Raw genomic sequence first — 21,541 nt, forward strand, 5'->3', positions numbered from 1 at the left:
TGGTGGTGACCGATGCCTGTGTCATCGCATTGCCCACAGTGTGCGTCCTCCATCATTGGCTGAAAAAGGGCGCTGGAAGCATCTTTTGAAACGCGACTTTGGCGCTCTGGTCACCGACCTCGTGGCCGACCTCACGCTATGGTCGGGATTCATTTCATGAAACCCGACTTCAGCGAATGTCGGCGACTTTTGAATATGACCGACCCGTTTCGCTAAACTCTAACCACCATTAATAGCAGCGCAGGCAGTAGACAACGTTAAGGGCAGGCACATCACACACCAAATCATTAGAGTCAGAACTAGTCACATGGGGGAGTTCCAGTCCCATATTTTAGACTGATCCCCATGCTCTACATTCCTTTCTTTAGGGGTCTGTTTCTTATGGGGTGCTTGGATTTCAAGGTAGTTAAGGTGGTTTTTCATACTTGCTGCCATTGATCCAGCAATGGATTGTGCTGTAGAATAAGGAACCATGCTGACCACTATACAAAGGCCCAATGGTGGGATTAAGGGGTTAATCATTATTACTTTATGTATTAGATATTTACAGTTTATGACTCCTGATGCCAACAAAAATGGTGTAGTTCACTGACAGCAAACAAAGATCTTTGAATGGTGAGAAAATGAATCTGAGAAATGGATCTTTTTTTTGTTTTATAATGATTAATGGGGATCTCTGATTTCAGAAGATTCCTCTCCCCTGTCTGCAGCTTGTTTGAAGCTGCGTTCCCACCATGCGTATTTGGGGAGCAATAGACATCGGCAGCAGAAGTAGAGACTCAGCATTGGATTCAGGGAGGATGAGTAAAACACAATATCTTTTACAAAAAATATGCAACTAGGGGACAGGGGTTTTCTGAAACAGGAGAACCCATTTAAATTGGATTGTTCACTACGTGGACAACTTTGTCTTAATCACTGTTACCCCCAAGTAAAATAATAACACCTATACTCACTACCATTGTTGGCTACGTTCCAGCAATGTCAGAACAAGCTCTCCCGGGGCTCATGTGACGTTGTTATGTCACGTGATCCCTGTGGCAAATCAGCTTCCACCCCACTGTCCCCTCCATAGAACCTAGCTTACATCTGGAGGAAAACAAGGCTACAGCTGCGCTCTCCCTATACATGTCTGATTTTTACAAAAAGGAGAGAGTGAAGTGCCTGCTGATTGGCCACAGTGATTGCGTGACATAACAATGTCATGCAAGCCCCAGGTAGAGCTAGTACCAACACAGTGCCGACATCTGAGGTAAGAATAAGTGATGTTATTTTACATGGGGGTAATATAGTGATTGATAAGGGGTTCGCTAAGTAGTGGACAACCCATTTAATGATGCATAAGTACGGTAATACCATACAGAATAACAGCATATAACTGAATGATTCTAAAGACATTCTCTTCTTTCTTGCAGGTGTTTTTGCCTTTGGCCTGTTTGCAACAGACATTTTTGTAAATGCGGGTCAAGTAGTCACAGGCAACCTCACTCCCTATTTCTTGACTGTGTGCAAACCAAATTACACGGGGACGGAGTGTCTTGCCCACCACCTGTTTATCAGCAATGGAAATATCTGCACTGGTGATCCTGAGGTGATTGAGAAGGCCAGGCGGTCATTTCCATCCAAGCACGCTGCTCTGAGCATTTACTCTGCATTATATGCAACAGTAAGTAAAACAATCCTCTAAACCCTGGAACGACTGCACTAACGAGCCAACGATGCTGAAAATCGCTTCACCTCCTGGATCAGAAGGCTTTGCGTGAGAGAGTGGCTTCTAATGGGGGTAGCATAACTTTAGTCGCATAGAGTCAATTCTGCCGTCACCACTATAGGATGGCACTCATTATGTCATTTCATGGACGAAGTATGCATTAATTCTATGTACAAAGATATATTTAATACTACTGGAAAAGGCTACAAATTAAATGGTAGACAACTCCTGCAGTCGTTTCAGTATCATTTAGCTCAGCTTATATTGTTTTTATATTTAATCATAAATTTATTACTGAGACTCAGATTTCAGAAAAATCTCTATTACAACAATGGAACATTGTTGCCCCCTAGTGTTTATCAGTAGCATTGCAATGGTAACGTTATAGCTGTTCAGCAGTACCTGGTCGAAAGTTCTTTGTGATGTAACGAATATTTCAGTAAAATGTCATTTGTGGGGGGATTTTAGAGTGCAAAATAATGATTCAACAGGTTTAATTGAGAGTAATACAGTGGCTATAATTTCATATACTATATGCCCCTTCTTCAACTTGGATCACTGAAATATTTGAAGTACTTTAAACGTTAACGATCAGGGGTTATTTTGGTGTTTTTGCAGTTCCATCTTTTTGCTATTCCTTATTACATTAGCCATAAATTTGCTTGATAAGTATGACAGGTTCTCCTCCGGCTTTTGTTCGTGCAGCTTTCCTCACAGACTTCACAGCTCTCCTGTCCATTAAATGGCTGCTGGTGGAGGAGCTGTGACCCGACCTGTCCATCAGTCTCCTTCAATAGAAAAGCAGCTGTTCCATTGGGGTGTTTTACAATTGGACAAGGCTGATGGACAGGTCTGGTCACTGCTCCTCCACCAGCAGCCATTTAATGGACTGGAGAGCTGTGATGTCTGTGAGGAAAGCTGCACTAACAAGAGCAGGAGATGACCTGTCATATAACATAGTTTTGAATAACAGTTTTGAAGGCTGAAGGAAGACCTTATGTCCATCTAGTTCAGCCTATTTTTAGTGCAGCTGTTCTGCATTGTTGATCCTGGGGAAGGCAAAAAACCCACAGAGTAGTAGCCAATTTTCTCCATAGGGAAAAAATTCCTTCCCCTAAGCTGGGTCAATCATCTACCTATAATATTCTGTTATTCGTAACCTTCTATACTGTTACTCACAAGAAAAGCATCCATTCCTTTCTTAAATTCATTCAGTGAGTTGGCCATCACTACTTCCTCAGGAAGAGAATTCCAGAGCTTCAATGCTCTTACCGTGAAGAACCCTCTTCTATGCTGGTGCAGAAATTGTCTTTCCTCCAAACGAAGAGAATGCCACCTTGTTCTTGTCACAGTCCTTGGTACATACAGTTCATTGGAGAGATCTCTGTATTGCCCTCTGATATACTTGTACATATATATTAAGTCTCCCCTAAGTCTTCTCTTTTCTAGAGTATATAGACCTAATCTTGATAACCTTTCTGGGTATTGTAGTGAACCAACTCCATTTATCATTTTAGTAGCCAGTCTTTGAACTCTTTCAAGTTCAGTAATGTCTTTGTTGAGCACCGGTGTCCAAAATTGCACACAATCCTCCAAGTGTGGTCTGACGAGTGATTTGTACAGAGAGAGAATTATGTTTTCATCTTGTGTCCCCAGACCTCTTCTAATGCATCCCATGACCCTATTTGCTTTGGTGGTAGCTGCCTGACACTGGGCACTCCAATTTAGCTTCTTATTGACTGAGATACCTAAGTCTTTTTCCATGTCTGATTTCTCCAGCAGTTTCCCATTTAGTAAGTAATTGTAGCATATGTTTCTCCTTCCCATGTGCATAACCTTACACTTATCTGTGTTAAACCTCATTTGCCATTTTTAAGCCCAATTCTCCAATTTACTCAAATCTGTCTGTAGTTGCAAACTGTCCTCCTTTGTGTTAACTACCTTATATAGTTTTGTATCAATTGCAAATACTGATATTTTACTGTGTAAGCCATCCACTAGATCATTAATAAATATATTAAATAGTAGGGGGCCCAATACAGAACCCTGTGGTACCCCACTAGTAACCCTGGCCCAATCTGAGTATGCACCATTAATAACCACTCTTTGTTTTCTATCACTTAGGCCGGTTTCACATTAGCGCATTTTCAGCGCGCGCACGGCCGGGGGTAGCTCCGCCCCCGAGCCGGCTCTCTGCCCGGCGTGCCCGCCCCTTCCTTGTAGCGCCGCCTCCTAGCGGACAGCGGCGCCTGCGATCGGCGCACCCTATCTTTAGCATAGGGTGCGCCGATCGTGCGCAGGCCGTGCGCTAGTTGCGCTTTGACCTGCGCTGCGCACTTTTGACGGTGCGCCGTGCGCGCCAAAATCCGAAAAGTTTGATTTTGGCGCGCACGGCGCACCGTCAAAAGTGCGCAGCGCAGGTCAAAGCGCAACTAGCGCACGGCCTGCGCACGATCGGAGCACCCTATGCTAAAGATAGGGTGCGCCGATCGCAGGCGCCGCTGTCCGCTAGGAGGCGGCGCTACAAGGAAGGGGCGGGCACGCCGGGCAGAGAGCCGGATCGGGGGCGGAGCTACCCCCGGCCGTGCGCGCGCTGTAAAAGCGCTAATGTGAAACCGGCCTAAGCCAGCTACCTACCCATCTACACACATTTTCCCCTAGCCCCCTATGCATATAACAATAAGTAAATATAGTAAGTTGCCACACTAGTACCAATTAACAGAAGAGAATGCTGTAGGATAAATGCACAGTCTGTCAAAGAGCCAAATTTTGGGGTACTCACTGATGTCTATTCTGTGCACTCTCTACGATCCGTCTCCCCATGGATGCCAGATGGTGACTGCAATAAGAAGCTGTGTCCCAATGCAGGGAGCGTCCTCCCGTTTGCATAAAAAAAACCCTGTGTAGTGGGCTACAAAATACGGTGGTCAGCCTTGGCCAATGGCACCACCGTGAAGTAGCGTGGCGAGCGGGGAGCATGGTGAAGAGGTGATGTCACCGGTCCGCAATGACGGACATGTGCAGGGGCCAATCCCGACGTGTTTTGGGGAATCATCCTCCTTTCTCCAGGTCTGGTCTCTTCACTGCCGCTATCTTCTTATAACCCCCTGTGCCACCATCTTTTGCTCGCAACAAAGTGCGGATGCTTGAAATCCTATTGGTATAAAAGATCCCTTAATAACGTCCTAATATAAAGTGCATGATATTGTGAACCATATTTAAAAAATATATATATGTATAAAATGAATGACTTTATTATAGTATTATATATTGAAACTCACTTTAAAAATGATAATTTTTATTCACTCCAATAAAACAATATATACTTTAAAAACATACAAAACCTACAAAAGACAAAATGAAAAAACCCTGCTATAATTAAATAAGTAAAAAGCAAAAGAGCATTTAAATCATACATAGTGTTGAGCATTCCGATACTGTAAATATCGGGTATCGGCCGATATTCGCTGTATCGGAATTCCGATACCGAGCACCGATATTTTTACAATATCGGATACCGGAATCGGAAGTTCCCATAATGCAATGAGCCACTGTTGTGGCTGTGATTGGCTGATGAAATGATGTCATCATAATACGCGGTCCGTGCGCATCATGATGCGCGGTCTGTGCGGGCCTGCCGGGGGTCTGTACGGGCCTGTCGGGGGTCTGTGCCGGCTGCCGGGGGTCTGTATGGGCCTGCCGGGGGCCTGTGCTGGCTGCCGGGGGTCTGTACGGGCCTGCCGGGGGTCTGTGCCGGCTGCTGGGGGTCTGTGCGGGCTGTCGGGGGTCTGTGTGGGATGCCGGGGGTCTGTGCGGGCCTCTCGGGGGTCTTTGTGTCTGTGTGCAGGCATCTTCCGATGGGACTACAAGTCCCATCGGGCTATGCCTGCTACAATGACAGTGATTGACACATTAGCCAATGATGGGACAGTAGTAGTCCCATCATCCGGCTAATGTGTTGAATGTAAAAAAAATATATATATATATACTACATACATACTACATATATACAACATACATACAACATACATACTACATACATACTTCATATATACTACATTCATACAACATGCATACATACTACATACAGTATATACTACATTCATACTGCATACATACATACTACATACATACTACATATATACTACATTCATACAACATACATACATACTACATACTACATACATACTACATATGTACTACATACATACAACATACTACATATATACTACATTCATACAGCATACATATATACAACATACATGCAACATACATACTACATATTTACTACATTCATACAACATGCATACATACTACATACATACTACATATATACTACATTCATACAACATACATACATACTACATATATACTACATTCATACAGCATACATGCATACTACATACTACACTGTGTTCCAAATTATTATGCAAATTATATTTTTCTCTGATTTTCCTAAATAGTCGGTACAAATGACAGTCAGTCTAATAAAAGTCATCACCCGTTAGAGTATACATCGAATTTTATTGAAGGAACCTCCCAATGATAACAGTATAATCTCCAAAATGACTAAAAGCTCAAATTGCACTGTTCCAAATTATTAGGCACAGTAGAATTTCTAAACATTTGATCTGTTTTAAAGAACTGAAAATGCTCATTTGTGGAACTTGCAGCATTAGGAGGTCACATTCACCGAACAAAAAAGCTATTTAACTCCAAAACATCCTAACAGGCCAAGTTACATGTTAACATAGGAACCCTTCTTTGATATCACCTTCACAATTCTTGCATCCATTAAACTTGTGAGTTTTTGGAGAGTTTCTGCTTGTATTTCTTTGCATGAAGTCAGAATAGCCTCCCAGAGCTGCTGTTTTGATGTGAGCTGCCTTCCACCATCATAGATCTTTTGTTTGATGATACTCCAAAGGTTCTCTATAGGGTTGAGGTCAGGGGAAGATGGTAGCCAAACCATGAGTTTATCTCCTTTTATGCCCATAGCAGTCAATGACTCAGAGATATTCTTTGCAGCATGAGATGGTGCAGTGTCATGCATGAAGAGGATTTTGCTCCTGAAGGCACATTTCTGCTTTTTATACCATGGAAGACAGCTGTCAGTCAGAAACTCTATATACTTTGCAGAGGTCATTTTCACACCTTCAGGAACCTTAAAGAGCCATACCAGCTGTTTCCCCATGATTCCGGCCCAAAACATGACTCCTCCACCTCCTTTCTGACGTCGCAGCCTTGTTGGGACATAGTGGCCATCCACCAACCATCCACTACTCCATCCATCTGGACCATCCAGGGTTGCTCGACACTCATCAGTAAACAAGACTGTTTGAAAATTAGTCTTCATGTATGTCTGGGCCCACTGCAACCATTTCTGCTTGTGAACACTGTTTAGGAGTGGCCGAATAGTAGGTTTATGCACCACAGCATGCCTTTGAAGGATCCTACACCTTGAGGTTCGAGGGACTCCAGAGGCACCAGCAGCTTTAAATATCTGTTTGCTGGTTTGTAATGGCTTTTTAGCAGCTGCTCTCTTAATCCGATGAACTTGCCTGGCAGAAACCTTCCTCATTCTGCCTTTATCAGCACAAACATGTCTGTGCTCAGAATCAACCACAAATCTCTTAAGAGTACGATGATCACTTTTAAGTTTTTGGGAAATATCTAATGTTTTCATCTCTTGACCAAGGCATTGTACTATTTGATCCTTTCCAGCAGCAGAGAGATCCTTTTTCTTTCCTAAATTCCTTGAAACCTGTGCCCTGCTTAATAATGTGGAACATCATTCTTAAGTAGTTTTCCTTTAATTGGGCTCACCTGGTAAACTAATTATCACAGGCATTTGAGATTGATTTCAGTGATCCAAAGAGCCCGAATACACAATACCATCTATGAGTTTATTTGAAAAACAAAAAATTACATCTTTATGACACTTAAGTCCAATTTGCATAATAATTTGGAACACAGTGTATATACATACTACATATACTCTACATTCATACAACATACATACATGCATACTGCATACTACATACATACTACATTCATACAACATACATGCATATGTACATAGTACATACTACATGCATGCAACATACATACAACATGCTACAGACATACAAAATACATACTACATACTACATACTACATACATACTACATACATACAACATACATACAACATTCATACTACATACAATACATTCATACAATCATACAATACATACATATAGACATACAGTACATATAACATAGAGTACATACTCACCATCACTTGTCACTTTGTCACTTTGTTCCCCGAAGCCAGTGTCATCTATAAAAAATGTGAAAAAACAAACAAGCAATATACTCCCTGATCCGCAGAAATCCACGACTGTCCCACGACGATCTCCTGCACTGCATCACTGAGAGGTTACTATGGTTCACTGGTCTCACTTCATGGCAAAAGCTGCGTGGGAACTTTCTCACACAGCAATACCAAAAGTGATACTAGGGACTATTTTTTTACAGTGGCGGAGGAATACAGTGCGGAAGGATACCTACCTCCCGTCATTGGATGTAGTATATATGTAGTATGTATGTATGTATGTTGTATGAAAGTAGTATATATGAAGTATGCCAATCACAGCCACAACAGTGGCTCATTGCATTATGGGAACTTCCGATTCCGGTATCCGATATTGTAAAACTATCGGTGCTCGGTATCGGAATTCCGATACAGCAAATATCGGCCGATACCCGATATTTGCAGTATCGGAATGCTCAACACTATGTATGATTTAAATGCTCTTTTGATTTTTACTTATTTAATTATAGCAGGGTTTTTTCATTTTGTCTTTTGTAGGTTTTGTATGTTTTTAAAGTATATATTGTTTTATTGGAGTGAATAAAAATTATCATTTTTAAAGAGTTTTAAAGTGAGTTTCAATATATAATACTATAATAAAGTCATTCATTTTATGTAGTATGTATGTATGTTGTATGAATGTAGTATATATGTTGTATGAATGTAGTATATATGAAGTATGTATGAAGTATGTATGTTGTATGTATGTTGTATGTATGTTGTATATATGTAGTATGTATGTAGTATTTTTTTTTTCATTCAACACATTAGCTGGATGATGGGACTACTACTGTCCCATCATTGACTAATGTGTCAATCACTGTCATTGTAGCAAGCATAGCCCCATGGGACTTGTAGTCCCATCGGACGATGTCTGCACATACACACAACCCCCGGCAGACCCGCACAGACCCCCGGCAGTCTGCACAGACCCCCGGCAGGCCCGTACAGACCCCCGGCAGGCCCGCACAGACCCCCCGGCAGTCCGTACAGACCCCCGGCAGGCCTGTACAGACCCCCGGCAGGCCCACACAGACCCCCGGCAGTCCGCACAGACCCCCGGCAGCCGGCACAGAGCTCCGGCAGGCCCGTACAGACCCCCGGCAGTCCGCACAGACCCCCGACAGTCCACACAGACCCCCGGCAAGCCCGCACAGACCCCCGGCAGCCGGCACAGACCACCGGCAGGCCCGTACAGGCCCCCGGCAGGCCCGCACAGACCCCGCCCACACACACAGACACGCACAGTGTCCGCCCACGCACCGCCCAGACTCTTCCCCCCTCCCGAACAGGATGTGCAAGTAAAGAAAGGGGTTTTTTAATTCCGATATTTCTGTCCCATTGACTTGAATGGGACTTCCGGTATCGGAATAGGCGATACCCGATACTTTTTGGGTTTCGGCCGATCCAATCCGATCCGATATTTCTCAGTATTGGATGGTATCGCTTAACACTAATCATACAGAGTTCTTAGTCATACTTAGTAATACTTAGTAATTTCCCACTCCTGAGCTGGAAATTGTACTTAAAGGCTTCCCCTGACTGGTGTCCTTGTCTGCCCTTATTCACACAGACATCAACTTTGACACATGATAAGGTTATTAATACTAGACAGTGTAGGACCACCCCGACCACAGAGTCACCTTGTCAATGGCGGGACTGCTTTTATGCCATGTTTGATCAAATACAGTATTACTAAGAACTCTGTATGATTTAAATGCACTTTTGGTTTTTACTTATTTAATTATAGCAGGGTTTTTTTCATTTTGTCTTTTGTAGGTTTTGTATGCTTTTTGGCCATGTGAACATGCATTTATATGATGCATGTGTACCAACTCAAACCAAGCTAAATTTTTGTGTTTATACTTTAAAAACAGTGTGAATATCTATAAATAATTTATATAGAACAAACAAACATTTTTTTTGCTGAATTTTAATTGATTAAAAATTAGTTAAAAATGATCAATCAAAAATCCAAAACAGCTGACCTATACTTCCCTAAAACCCCCCAAAATTCATTACAGGGCATACAATTCAATCTCGTGATTGAGCCCTTTTGGGACTAGGCTATCTAACATAAAAATCCATTTGGACTCAATTCTGGACATATTCTTTACATAATCACCTCCCCTAGGATTTTTTTGGACTGTTTGAATTCCAAAAGAAGGATCGTAGAGAGTGCACAGAATACACATCAGTGAGTACCCCGACACTTGGTTCTTTGACAGACTGTGCTAGAGTTGAGCGAAACGGGTCGGTCAAATTAAAAAATCACCGACTTTAGCTAAGGTCGGGTTTCGCCTATGGAAACCCGACCATAGTGTGAGGTCGGCCATGAGGTCGCCAAGCCGAGCGCCAAAGTCGCATATTAAATAATGCTTCCAGCGCCTTTTCTCAGCCAATGATGGAGGACGCACACTGTGGGCAACGCAATGACATGGGCAGCGGCCACCACAATCTTAAAGAAGGGCATTGAAGTGACTCGCTGGCTTTGTGTGGCGTCACAGTGGGTATAAAAGACTGTGACCGTCGACCGCCATCTTACTGCTGATTCTGAATAAGGGAGAGCGTTACGCAGGAAAGAACAAAAAAATTGCTTCTGCTGATAGCGCTTTTCACTGTACAGTGAGTGTGCAGTGAAATGGGAGGATTTTTGTTGTGTGCAGCAGTGCTGGTGGTGATTAAGCTGCCTTTTAAGACTACCTGATAGCTGCATTGCTGTGTGCACACTGCTGTTCAAAGTTCTTTTTTCAAAGCACTCAAGCTTTTATTATTTTATTCTGGTGAGTTACCGAGCATTCATTTTTTCACACACCGTCTAGCGGTGTACGCTCCACACACATGACCGTGTACTGGCTGGTATCACGGACAGATACAAGCTATCTGTATGTGCCTCTGGAAAAACAAACCAAGGAGATGTTCCATTTTTCCAGACCTACACCTTCTAGAGCTGTCCGCTTTTCACCTTATAGAGCTGTCCGCTATTCAAACGGTTTTGTATATCTGCTGTTTGATAACGGTCAAAACTATACAGAGACAGCGTGTGTCACTCCGTATAAAAATAGATGGAGATTGACAATTTTCCATACAGACACCGTACAGCGGTGTATGCTCCTCACACAGTACCGTGTACTTGCTGGCATCATGGACAAATACAAGCTATCTGTGTGTGACTCTGGAAAAACGAACCGAGGAGATTTTCCATTTTTCCAGACCTACACCTTATAGAACTGTCCGCTTTTCAAACAGTTTCGTATATCTGCTGTTTGATAACGGTCAAAACTATACAGAGACAGCGTGTGTCACTCCGTATAAAAATAGATGGAGATTGACAATTTTCCATACAGACACCGTATAGCGGTGTACACTCCTCACACACTACCGTGTACTTGCTGGCATCATGAACAAATACAAGCTATCTGTGTGTGACTCTGGAAAAACAAACCAAGGAGATTTTCCATTTTTCCAGACCTACACCTTATAGAACTGTCCGCTATTCAAACTGTTTCGTATATCTGCTGTTTGATAATGGTCAAAACTATACAGAGACAGCGTGTTTCACTCCGTATAAAAATAGACGGAGATTGACAATTTTCCATACAGACACCGTATAGAGCTGTACGATTCTCAAACAGTATTGTATATCTGCCGTTCGCATTACAGTCACATCTATACAGAGTCAGCGTGTGTGTGTGACACTCCGTAAATACATATACGGAGATTGTTAGTTACACAAAAAACGTATACAGCTGTACACTTCTGATACAGTTCCGTATATCTGTTTGTTGGATCATGGTCAAATACATACAACAAAATATATACGTAGATTTAATTTTTTTTAATACACCTTACACAGCTGGACGCTCCTCATACAGTACCATCTCTCTGCTGGTATTTTTGCTACATTTTCCTAAACATGAGGAAGTATGGTGGAAGAGGCCACGGACGTGGGCAGGGGAGCGAAGCTGTTAATGATGGTGGTGGTGCATCGGCAGGTTCTGGCAAAAGCACAATAGCAATAGCAGCTATGGCAGGAGGTGCTGAGCTTGCGTCATCATCTGGCCCAAGACGGCCTGTAAGGTTCCCTTTTCTTGGAGTAGGAAATCTATTTTTAAAGCCGGAGCATCAGGAACAGGTTTTGGCGTACATTGCCAAAACAGCCACCAGCTCTATTGCTTCCTCTTCTGAACGTTCGAAACCTGCAAGCACTGAGTCATCATTGGAGGCTCCTGGTCAGGAACTACACCTTTCCTTGTGTCCTTCACCCCTACCAAAAGTGAAGGATGTGGCAGGCCACACTACCGATAACTCCATGGAGCTCTTTTCACATACCATGCCTGGGTTATCCTGTCAAATCCTGAATTCCCCAGTCCAAGATGAATCTGACATGGAGTGCACTGATGCACAGCCACTGCTAGATGATTCTGCTGGTACATTGACCCAGAGCACTACTTTACCCTCGCAGTCTACTGAGCCAGAATCTGACCCTGATGAAACTCAGGTGCCCTTTCCCGCATACTATACCACCTTACACAGTGACACAGAGGAAATTAAAGAGGAAGGTGCAGATGACTTTGAAGAGGAGGTGATGGATGACCCAGTTCTTGACCCGGATTTGGATCCATTGGGGGAGGAGGGTGGCACTGGCAATAGTTCAGATAAGGAGAAGGATCCACAGCAGGCATTGACATCACAGCAGCGGTTATCTGGCTGGCCCGTAGCTGTCCTAAAACGTGGACCAAAAACTAAAAAAGTTGCAGGACAGCTTGGCCAGACGGTCAACTTAGCAGAGCGTGCAAGGCCAGAAAGTGTATGCCATAGTAGGAAGAGTGCAATGTGGCACTTCTTTGTCCAAAATCCTACTGGTGAGGCAAAGGTTACCTGTAAGAAGTGCAGAAGGACCTTTAGCCGAGGTAAACAACTCAGAAATTTGAATACCAGTTGCATGCTTAGACTTTTAATCAACATGCACTTGCAAGCGTGGATGGACTGCAAAACCTCAGGTAGCACATGTGCACCTGCTACGACTGAAGGTAGCCAGCAACGCTTCATCACTTCCTCCACTGTAAGACCACCACCACCGTTAATCGTATCACCAGCACTAAATGTTGATGTGTCGTCGCAAGGCCAAAGCACTCAGGGAATCAAAATGGTTTTGCAACGCCACACTGAATTTAGGCCATCACCACCAATACCATCACCAACCCCCTCTCACTCCGTCTGGTCCACCGCTACTTCCCCCATATGCAGCTCTCCAGTCAAGCTCACCCTACCAGACACTCTGTGTAGGGCAAGAAAGTACTCATCCTTTCATCCGTGTACACTGTGTTTGAATGCCTACATTGCCAAACTAATTTCATTAGAGATGATGCCCTGCCATTTGGTTGAAAGCGAAGCTTTCCGCGAGCTCATGGCCTACGCAGTCCCATGCTATGACCTACCCAGTCGGCACTTCTTTTCTCGAAAAGCCATCCCAGCCCTCCACCTGCATGTGAAAGACCGCATTGTCCATGGACTCAAGCAATCAGTGAGTGGAAAGGTGCACCTCACAACAGATGCATGGTCCAGTAGGCATGGCCAGGGCCGTTACGTGTCCATCACTGCGCACTGGGTTAATGTAGTGGATGCAGACTCCACAGGGGACAGCGGCGGTGGAACAGTGCTGCCTAGTCCACGGTATAGGAAACAGTTGGCTGTAGGCTTTCGACCCTCCTCCTCCATAAGCGAAAGCTCGTCCATAGAGCGCAGTCGCACGAGCACTCCATCCGCAGCTGGCAGTGTTGCACACGAGATGTCCCACTATCGAACAGCTACTAGTAAGCGTCAGAATGCTGTGTTAAAGATGATGTCTTTGGGCGACAACAGACACACCTCGGAGGTACTGGCCGACTACTTGCAGCGACAAACTGAGTCATGGCTGGGCATGCTACATCTTGAGCCAGGCAAGGTAGTCAGTGATAACGGCCGTAATTTTGTGGCAGCCATAACCCGTGCAATACTCACACACATACCATGCCTTCTCACACTTTGAACCTGGTGGTGCAGTGCTTCCTTAATAATTATCCAGAGTTAACATCCCTGCTCCATAAGGTGCGAAGACTGTGCTCGCACATCCGTCGCTCAAACGTCCACTCCACTCGTATGCACAAGCTGCAGCAATTGCTCCACCTCCCCAAGCACCGCCTAGTCATACAGGTTGCAACAAGGTGGAACTCCACCCTGCACATGGTTGAGAGGCTGTGCGAACAGAGGCAGGCTGTAATTCATTTGTGGGAGGATACACTGGCAGGCAGTTTGAGGGAAGACATGGAATTGTCGGGTGTGCAGTGGTCAAAGCTGAAAGACCTCTGTAAAGTCCTTCAGTGTTTTGAGAATGCACACAGCTGGTAAGCACAGACGACACCATCATGAGCATCCAACTTATGCGTCTGCTCATGCAAAATTTGACGCACATTAAGGATCTGGCATCTGCAGCGGAGGAGGAACAGGAGAAGGAGGAGGAGGGAAGCCTTGCTGACAGTCAGCCATTGTCTGGTCAGGGAACTGTCCTGGACGAGGTGGAGGAAGAAGAGGAAGAGGAGGAGGAGGAGGAGGATGAGGGGGATGATTATTTTTGGCAGGAGGATGCTTCTCAGGGGCAAGAGAAAATGTTGGTGTTCCAAGGTCAGGTACAGTGTTTGTGCGTGACTGTAGGGATGTGCATTTGATAGAAAGTGCTCCTCCATCCAGCAGGGGCAGTGCATTACTGACACCAGGAACATTGGCCCACATGTGCGATTATGCCTTGCGGATCCTAAAAAGGGATCCCCACATCGCCAAAATGATGAAGGAAGATGACTACTGGCTGGCCAGCATCCTCGATCCACACTACAAAGGCATATTACACAACATCATGCCACAGGAGAACCTAGAGATAATATTGGCTAACAAACAAGCAACTCTGGTAAACCGTTTTTTTGAGGCTTTCCCAGCGTTGCTGGTTCTCCCACGAGCCGTAGTGGGCACAATGGAAGAGGTGTTCGTGGTGCACACAGCTGAAGTGGCGTTGGAGGCAGGGGTTTTATGACAATGTTGTGGAATGATTTCTCAAGTACCGCTTACACGACTGCTAATACTGCATCGATTACAAGTGATAGGAGACAGCAGTTGTCAACTATAGTTACAAACTACTTCTCCCATATCGATGTTCTCCCTCACAGGTCATTCCCCTTTGACTATTGGGCCTCTAAACTGGACACCTGGCCTGAATTGGCACACTATGCCTTACAGGAGCTCGCTTGCCCTGCTGCTAGTGTGTTATCTGAAAGAGTCTTCAGTGCTGCTGGATCAATCCTGACAGAAAAAAGGACCCGTCTGTCGACCCAAAATGTTGATGATCTAACCTTCATTAAAATGAATCATGCATGGGTTTCAAAGGATTTTGTCCCACCATCCCCTGATGACACATAGGTTGCCAAAAAAATTGCCTCGCTTTTGTCCTCCTCTTCCTCGGACTTGCCAATTCCGCCATTTGCAGCAGCTGAATATCCAGCCTACACATCAACATATGCCATTTTTTAAACCTCCCTAACTGGGCTGCCCTCGCGCCCCCAAGGGCTGGGGTCAACACCTGGTGCACCCGGGCAAGTGCCGATGCTCTGAACAGGTGGATGGGCCCACTGATGGCCGATGGCCCTGGCACAGGGCCCCTCATAGTACAATACAGTGTCTCTGATGGTGGGGGGGCCCACTCACCGTCAGACACACCAGCATACTATGAGGGGCCCTGTGCCAGTACCGTCGCCAACGAGTGTGCCCCCCTGCTTGGTCATGGCCACAGCACCTGCAAGTTGAAATACTTACCTCTCCCTGCTCCACCGCTGTGTAGTCTGGGCAGTTAAATCTTTCACAGGAACAGCCAAAAGAAATTTGGTGTATTGATCGATGATGGTTAAGATGTAGCTATGCTGGCCTCTACCTTCAGATGATCAATGGCTACCATTTGTAATGGACATCAACTTACAAACAGATGCAGTGGTGCTTTATGATCACCTTTCACAGTTGTGATAGTCACAGACGTGTGACATTCCTGCCACCATTTTTCAATGTCTCCTCTCATGCCAATCCAATAGAATCGCCTATGGCCTGTGGCTTCTGTCTTTTGCTCTCCAAAAACACCAGACACATCATGATAGACAGTGAGGACCATGTCAACATCTCTCCCTGTGATCACAATTTGATGGAGACGAGTAACGGTGATGTTATCCACGCTACTGCGATAAAGCAATCCTTTCTTCACAAAGAACTGTTTTTGCTGTCTCCACAGACACAGTAATTGAGGGTCTGCATTGCCTCTGCAACATCTACCGGGAGGTTTTCCCGCGTTGAGTAATTCCCAAATTTCTGCTAACACTCGATTTTCCGTCTGTACCTGTATCCATGTAGTTTACAGTAGCGGAGAGTCTGGACTGGCTTACTGAGATTAAAATATATACGAAAATTTAAAAGTACCACAACACTGTATACTGTTGTACGCTTCGAATACCTTTCCCTTTTTCTACTTTTTAAATTCTGGTGTAATACATAGTGAGCCTGTGAGTGTCTGTGTCTGACTCCGGAAGTATAGACAGAAACTTACAATTACCCCTAGACTGGATACACCTGGTATGTGCTGATACAGTACATTTGTTAAAAAAAATTTATTACGGTATCATCCATAGTGAGTGAGCGCGTGTGATTTACGCCTTCTATATATACAGAGAATTGGAGATACCAATTTTTACCCTATACGTGATACAGCTTGTATCTTGTTAAACATTACCTTTGTTCGACATTTAGTATTACGGTCAAATCCTTACTGAGAAAGCATCTGAAAGTGACTACAGGACTATGTATACAGAGATTTAAATTGTACCCGATAATATATATACTTGCTATCTTGTTATCCAATACCTTATTTACAACATTTTTTATTATGGTCAAACCCAGACTGAGTGAGCGTCTGAGGGTGACTCCGGAGATATATACCGAGATTTCAAATTTGGCCAACACTGTATACAGCTGTACGCTTCTGATACAGTAACCTTTTATGCTATTTAGATTCTGGTGTAATCCATAATGAGCCTGTGAACGTGTCTGTTACTCCGGAAATATATTTGGAGCTTTAAGATTACCCCAACACTGTATACAGCTGTACGCTTGTGTTACATTACCCATTTACAGCTTTTCATATTCTTGAGTAATCCATACTGCGCCTGAGAACGTTTTTGTCTGCCTCCTGAAATGCATATGGAGATTCAGAATGTTTACACTATACTATATGTACCTTGTATCTGGTGATACTGTACCCTTTTTCAACTTTTTATTTTATTAGGTAATCCATACTGAACCTGTGAGTGTCTGTGTATGACTCATGAAATATATACGGAGATTTACTGTTATCCCTAGACTGTATAGAGCTGTACACTTCTAATACAGTACCATATATCTGCTGGTATTTTGGGTCCATTTTCCAAAACATGAGGAAGTATGGTGGAAGAGGACGCAAACGTGGGCGTGGGGGGCCACCTGGTACTGATGGTGGTGGTGGTGCATCTGCAGGTAGCGCCAAAAACACAATAGCAGCTAAGGCAGGAGGTGTTGAACCTGCGTCATGGTGTAGCTCTGGAAGGCCTGTAAGGCTCCCTTTTCTGGGAGTAGGTAGACTGCTTTTAATGCTGGAGCATCAGGAACTATTTTTGGCTTACATTGCTGAAACAGCCTCCAGCTCTATCGCCTCCTCTTCTGAAGTTTCAAAAAGTGCAAGCACTGAGTCGTCAGTGCAGACTTCTGGTCAGGAGCAAACCTATTCCTTGTGTCCTTCACCCACACCAAAAGCGAAGGATGCGGCATCACACACTTCAGATTACTCCATGGAGCTCTTTTCACATACCATGCCTGGGTTAATTAAAAATGGGGCTCATCATATACTGGAGCACTCCAAATGGGGGACATCAGACACTGGAGCAGCATTTACAGGGCCCATTATTCACTGGAGCATTAGAAATGGGGCCCATTATATATGGAACATTATTAGGGCCCATAAGACACTGGAGCATCATCCATGGGGCCCATCATATACTGGCGCATTCTAAATGGGGCAGATCAGACACTGGAGCAGCATCTATGGGGCACATTATACACTGAAGCATTAGAAATGGGGCCCAATATATATGGAGCATTATTAGGGCCCATCATACACTGGAGCATCATCCATGAGGCCCATCATATACTGGAGCATTATAAATATGGCAGATCAGACACTGAAGCAGCATCTATGGGGCACATCATACACTGGAGCATTAGAAATGGGGCCCATTATATATGGAGCATTATTTGAGCCCATAAGACACTGGAGCATCATCCATGGGGCCCATCATATACTGGCGCATTCTAAATGGGGTAGATCAGACACTGGAGCAGCATCTATGGGGCACATTATACACTGAAGCATTAGAAATGTAGCCCAATATATATGGAGCATTATTAGGGCCCATCATACACTGGAGCATCATCCATGAGGCCCATCATATACTGGAGCATTCCAAATGGGGGACATCAGACACTGGAGTAACATTTACGGTGCACATTATACACTGGAGCATTACAAATGGAGCCCATTATATATTGAGCATTATTAGGGTCCATCATATACTGGAGCATCATCCATGAGACCCATCATATACTGGAGCATTCCAGATTGGGGACATCAGACACTGGAGCAGCATTTACGGGGCCCATTATACACTGGAGCATTAGAAATGGAGCCCATTATATGTGGAGCACTATTTGGGCCCTTAAGACAGTGGAGCTTCATCCATGGGGCCCATCATATACTGGAGCATTAGAAATGGGGCCCATTATATATGGAGCATTATTTGGGCCCACAACACACTGGAGCATCGTCCATGGGGACCATCATATACTGTAGCGTTATGTGGAACTAATCATATACTATATGGAACATTATATGTGGCCAATCATTCTGTACGGAGAACTATATTGGGCTCATTATTCTGTATGGCACACAATGTGGTGGCCATAATACTGTATGGAGTAATATTACTGTCCTTTTTTTGAGCTATTGTACAATTTAAAATAGATCATTCATGTCATGTAAGCAGTGAAGTATTTGTCATTGTACTATACCTATATTTCTGTGCCGTATCGGAGCATCATGAGTTGTGGTATGTGTTAAAGGGGCGCACTGACACTCTTTGGCCCAGGGCACACAAAGACCTGGAGCCAGCCCTACCCACCCACAACTTTAGCCAAATAACCCCCAGTTTTCAATGCGTAGCTATTATTATGAAGTAAATTAAGGTTGACAAGCTTCAGTAATAAGAATTGATGTATTTGGCATTAAAATGGGCACTGTAGGTGTGTTTACTGTCCTCCACTCACTGCCGACTTTGCTTCCCCATTGACTTGCACTGGGCTTCGTGTTTCAGTCGGACTCCGACTTTTCCCTATAGTCGGCCAATTTCGTTCGACCCGACCTTTGCGAAAGTCGGGTTTCATGAAACCCGACTTGACCCTAAAAAAGGCAAAGTGGCTCATCTCTAGACTGTGCATTTATCCTACAGCCTTCTATGCTGATAAGTGGTAGTAGCATGGCAACTTACTATATTTACTGTTCTGTCTGTGTGGCAGAGAAGCACACTACATCTGCCAGCTTGCCAGCTGCTTTAGGCTATGTGCACACGTAGATTTTGCTCCTGCGGATTTGGAAAAATCCGCAGGTAAAATCTCAGGTCAAAAGACCTGCAGTTTACCTACGGATTAGCCTGCAGTTTAGCCTTGGGAATCCGCACAAAGAATTGACATGCTGCGGATTTGAACCCTCAGTAAATCCACGTGGAAAATCCGCAGCATGTGCACAGCGTTTTTCAGTTGACCATTGAAAACAATCGTACTGTACAACGCAGCTAAATCTGCTGCGGACCCGCTGAGCCTGAAACACTGCAGATCCGCAGCAGAATCCGCACCATGTGCACATGGCCTTAAACAAAGGTGTAATTTGATCAGCGCCAGTGTGAAAATTTCTTTATATAGCAATAAGTGCCACAAAATCATGTCTTCAGCACATCTGATAAAGTAAAGATAATGTGGCCAACCCTGTTACCTGATTCTACAGGCAGCAATGAAGAGTGCAGCACAGCAACTATTGAAAGACAACGGTGCAACATTTTTATTGAGATGCAATTAAAAAAATGATTTTTTAATTGTTTAGCCCCAATTGTAAGCATTCAAGTAAGGAAAAAGTCCCCAAAGGTGAACAATCCCTTTGAGGTAGTAGTAGTATGGTTTTTAGTATGAACCCTTGAGTATTCAGTGGCCAAACACCTTCAATAATTGTTGGCCAACTATTTATTCAAAACCTATTCCTTTCTTCTTCCGCTCTTCTCTCTGCCCCCTTGACCTTATACCTCCTTGTTTGTTGTTACCGATAAAGAGAAATAGTGCGCTGCAAAATAGCTGTGTTAGTGGCTTATGTTTCCTGAGAGCTAAGGATTGGTCATATTAATCCCTAATCTACTGGAGGTATTTTCATTTTTGCCCCCCTTCTTCCCAGAGCCATAACTTTTTTACTTTTTGATCAAAATGTGAGGGCTTGTTTTTTGAAGAACAAGTTGGACTTTTGTACGACACCATTGGTTTTAACATAATTTGTACTGGAAAACCGGAAAAAATTCCAAGTGCGGTGAAATTGCAAAAAAAAGTGCAATTCCACACTTGATTATTATTTTTTTTCCATGCTCATTAAATGCTAAATCTGACCTGCCATTATGATTCTCCAGGTCATTATGAGTTCATTGATACCAAACATGTCTAGGTTTTTTTTTATTACAGTGGTGAAAAAAAATCCAAACTTTGGTAAAAAAATCACGTGGTGCCGCTCATTAAGGTTATAAATATGCACGCATCTCCACTTCCATAGATGTGGAGCTCGTATTCATTACCTTAATGAGCGGTGCCACGTGATCACACTGGAAGAGCTGCTGGTAACCGGAACCATGGAGATGCAGCGAAGACACCGGGACCACCGAGATGCTCACGATGGCATGCTGGTGAGTGAGTAGGACAGAGAATAAGGAGTCATGCATAGTAGGACAGGATGGGGGAGCCATGCATAGCAGGATAGGGACCGGGGAGCCATGCATAGCAGGACAAGGGCCAGGGAGCCATGCATAGCAGGACAAGGACCGGGGAGCCATGCATACCAGGACTGAGATGAGGGAACAATGCATACCCAGCTTATACTCGAGTCAATAAGCTTACCCAGTTTTCTGTGACAAAATTAAGTGCCTCGGCTTATACTCGGGTCAGCTTACACTCGAGCATATACGATAATCATTTTCTTATATTGATAGATCTGGCAATTCTGAACACGTCGATACCAAATATGTGCCTGTTTGATTATTTTTATTGTTCTATTTTGAATGGGGCAAAAGGGGG

The 21,541-nt window shown here is 44.0% G+C and overlaps 1 protein-coding gene across 3 annotated transcripts in view; it reads left to right on the forward strand.

Moving 5' to 3' along the window:
* Window positions 1–21,541, forward strand: part of PLPPR1 (phospholipid phosphatase related 1) — a 474,199-nt gene that overhangs the window by 402,698 nt on the left and 49,960 nt on the right. For all 3 annotated transcript variants that reach the window (XR_012221525.1, XM_073552427.1, XM_073552428.1), the window contains exon 5: window positions 1,416–1,666. Coding sequence is in view for 2 of the 3 variants with exons in the window: in XM_073552427.1 (XP_073408528.1) it covers window positions 1,416–1,666 (251 nt within the window). In the remaining variant the exon portion in view is untranslated. The remainder of the gene's footprint in view (window positions 1–1,415; window positions 1,667–21,541) is intronic.

This window comes from Dendrobates tinctorius, unplaced genomic scaffold (assembly GCF_039654945.1).
Source record: "Dendrobates tinctorius isolate UK_male_01 unplaced genomic scaffold, ASM3965494v1 ptg000191l, whole genome shotgun sequence".
In the NCBI taxonomy this organism is placed as follows: domain Eukaryota; kingdom Metazoa; phylum Chordata; class Amphibia; order Anura; family Dendrobatidae; genus Dendrobates; species Dendrobates tinctorius.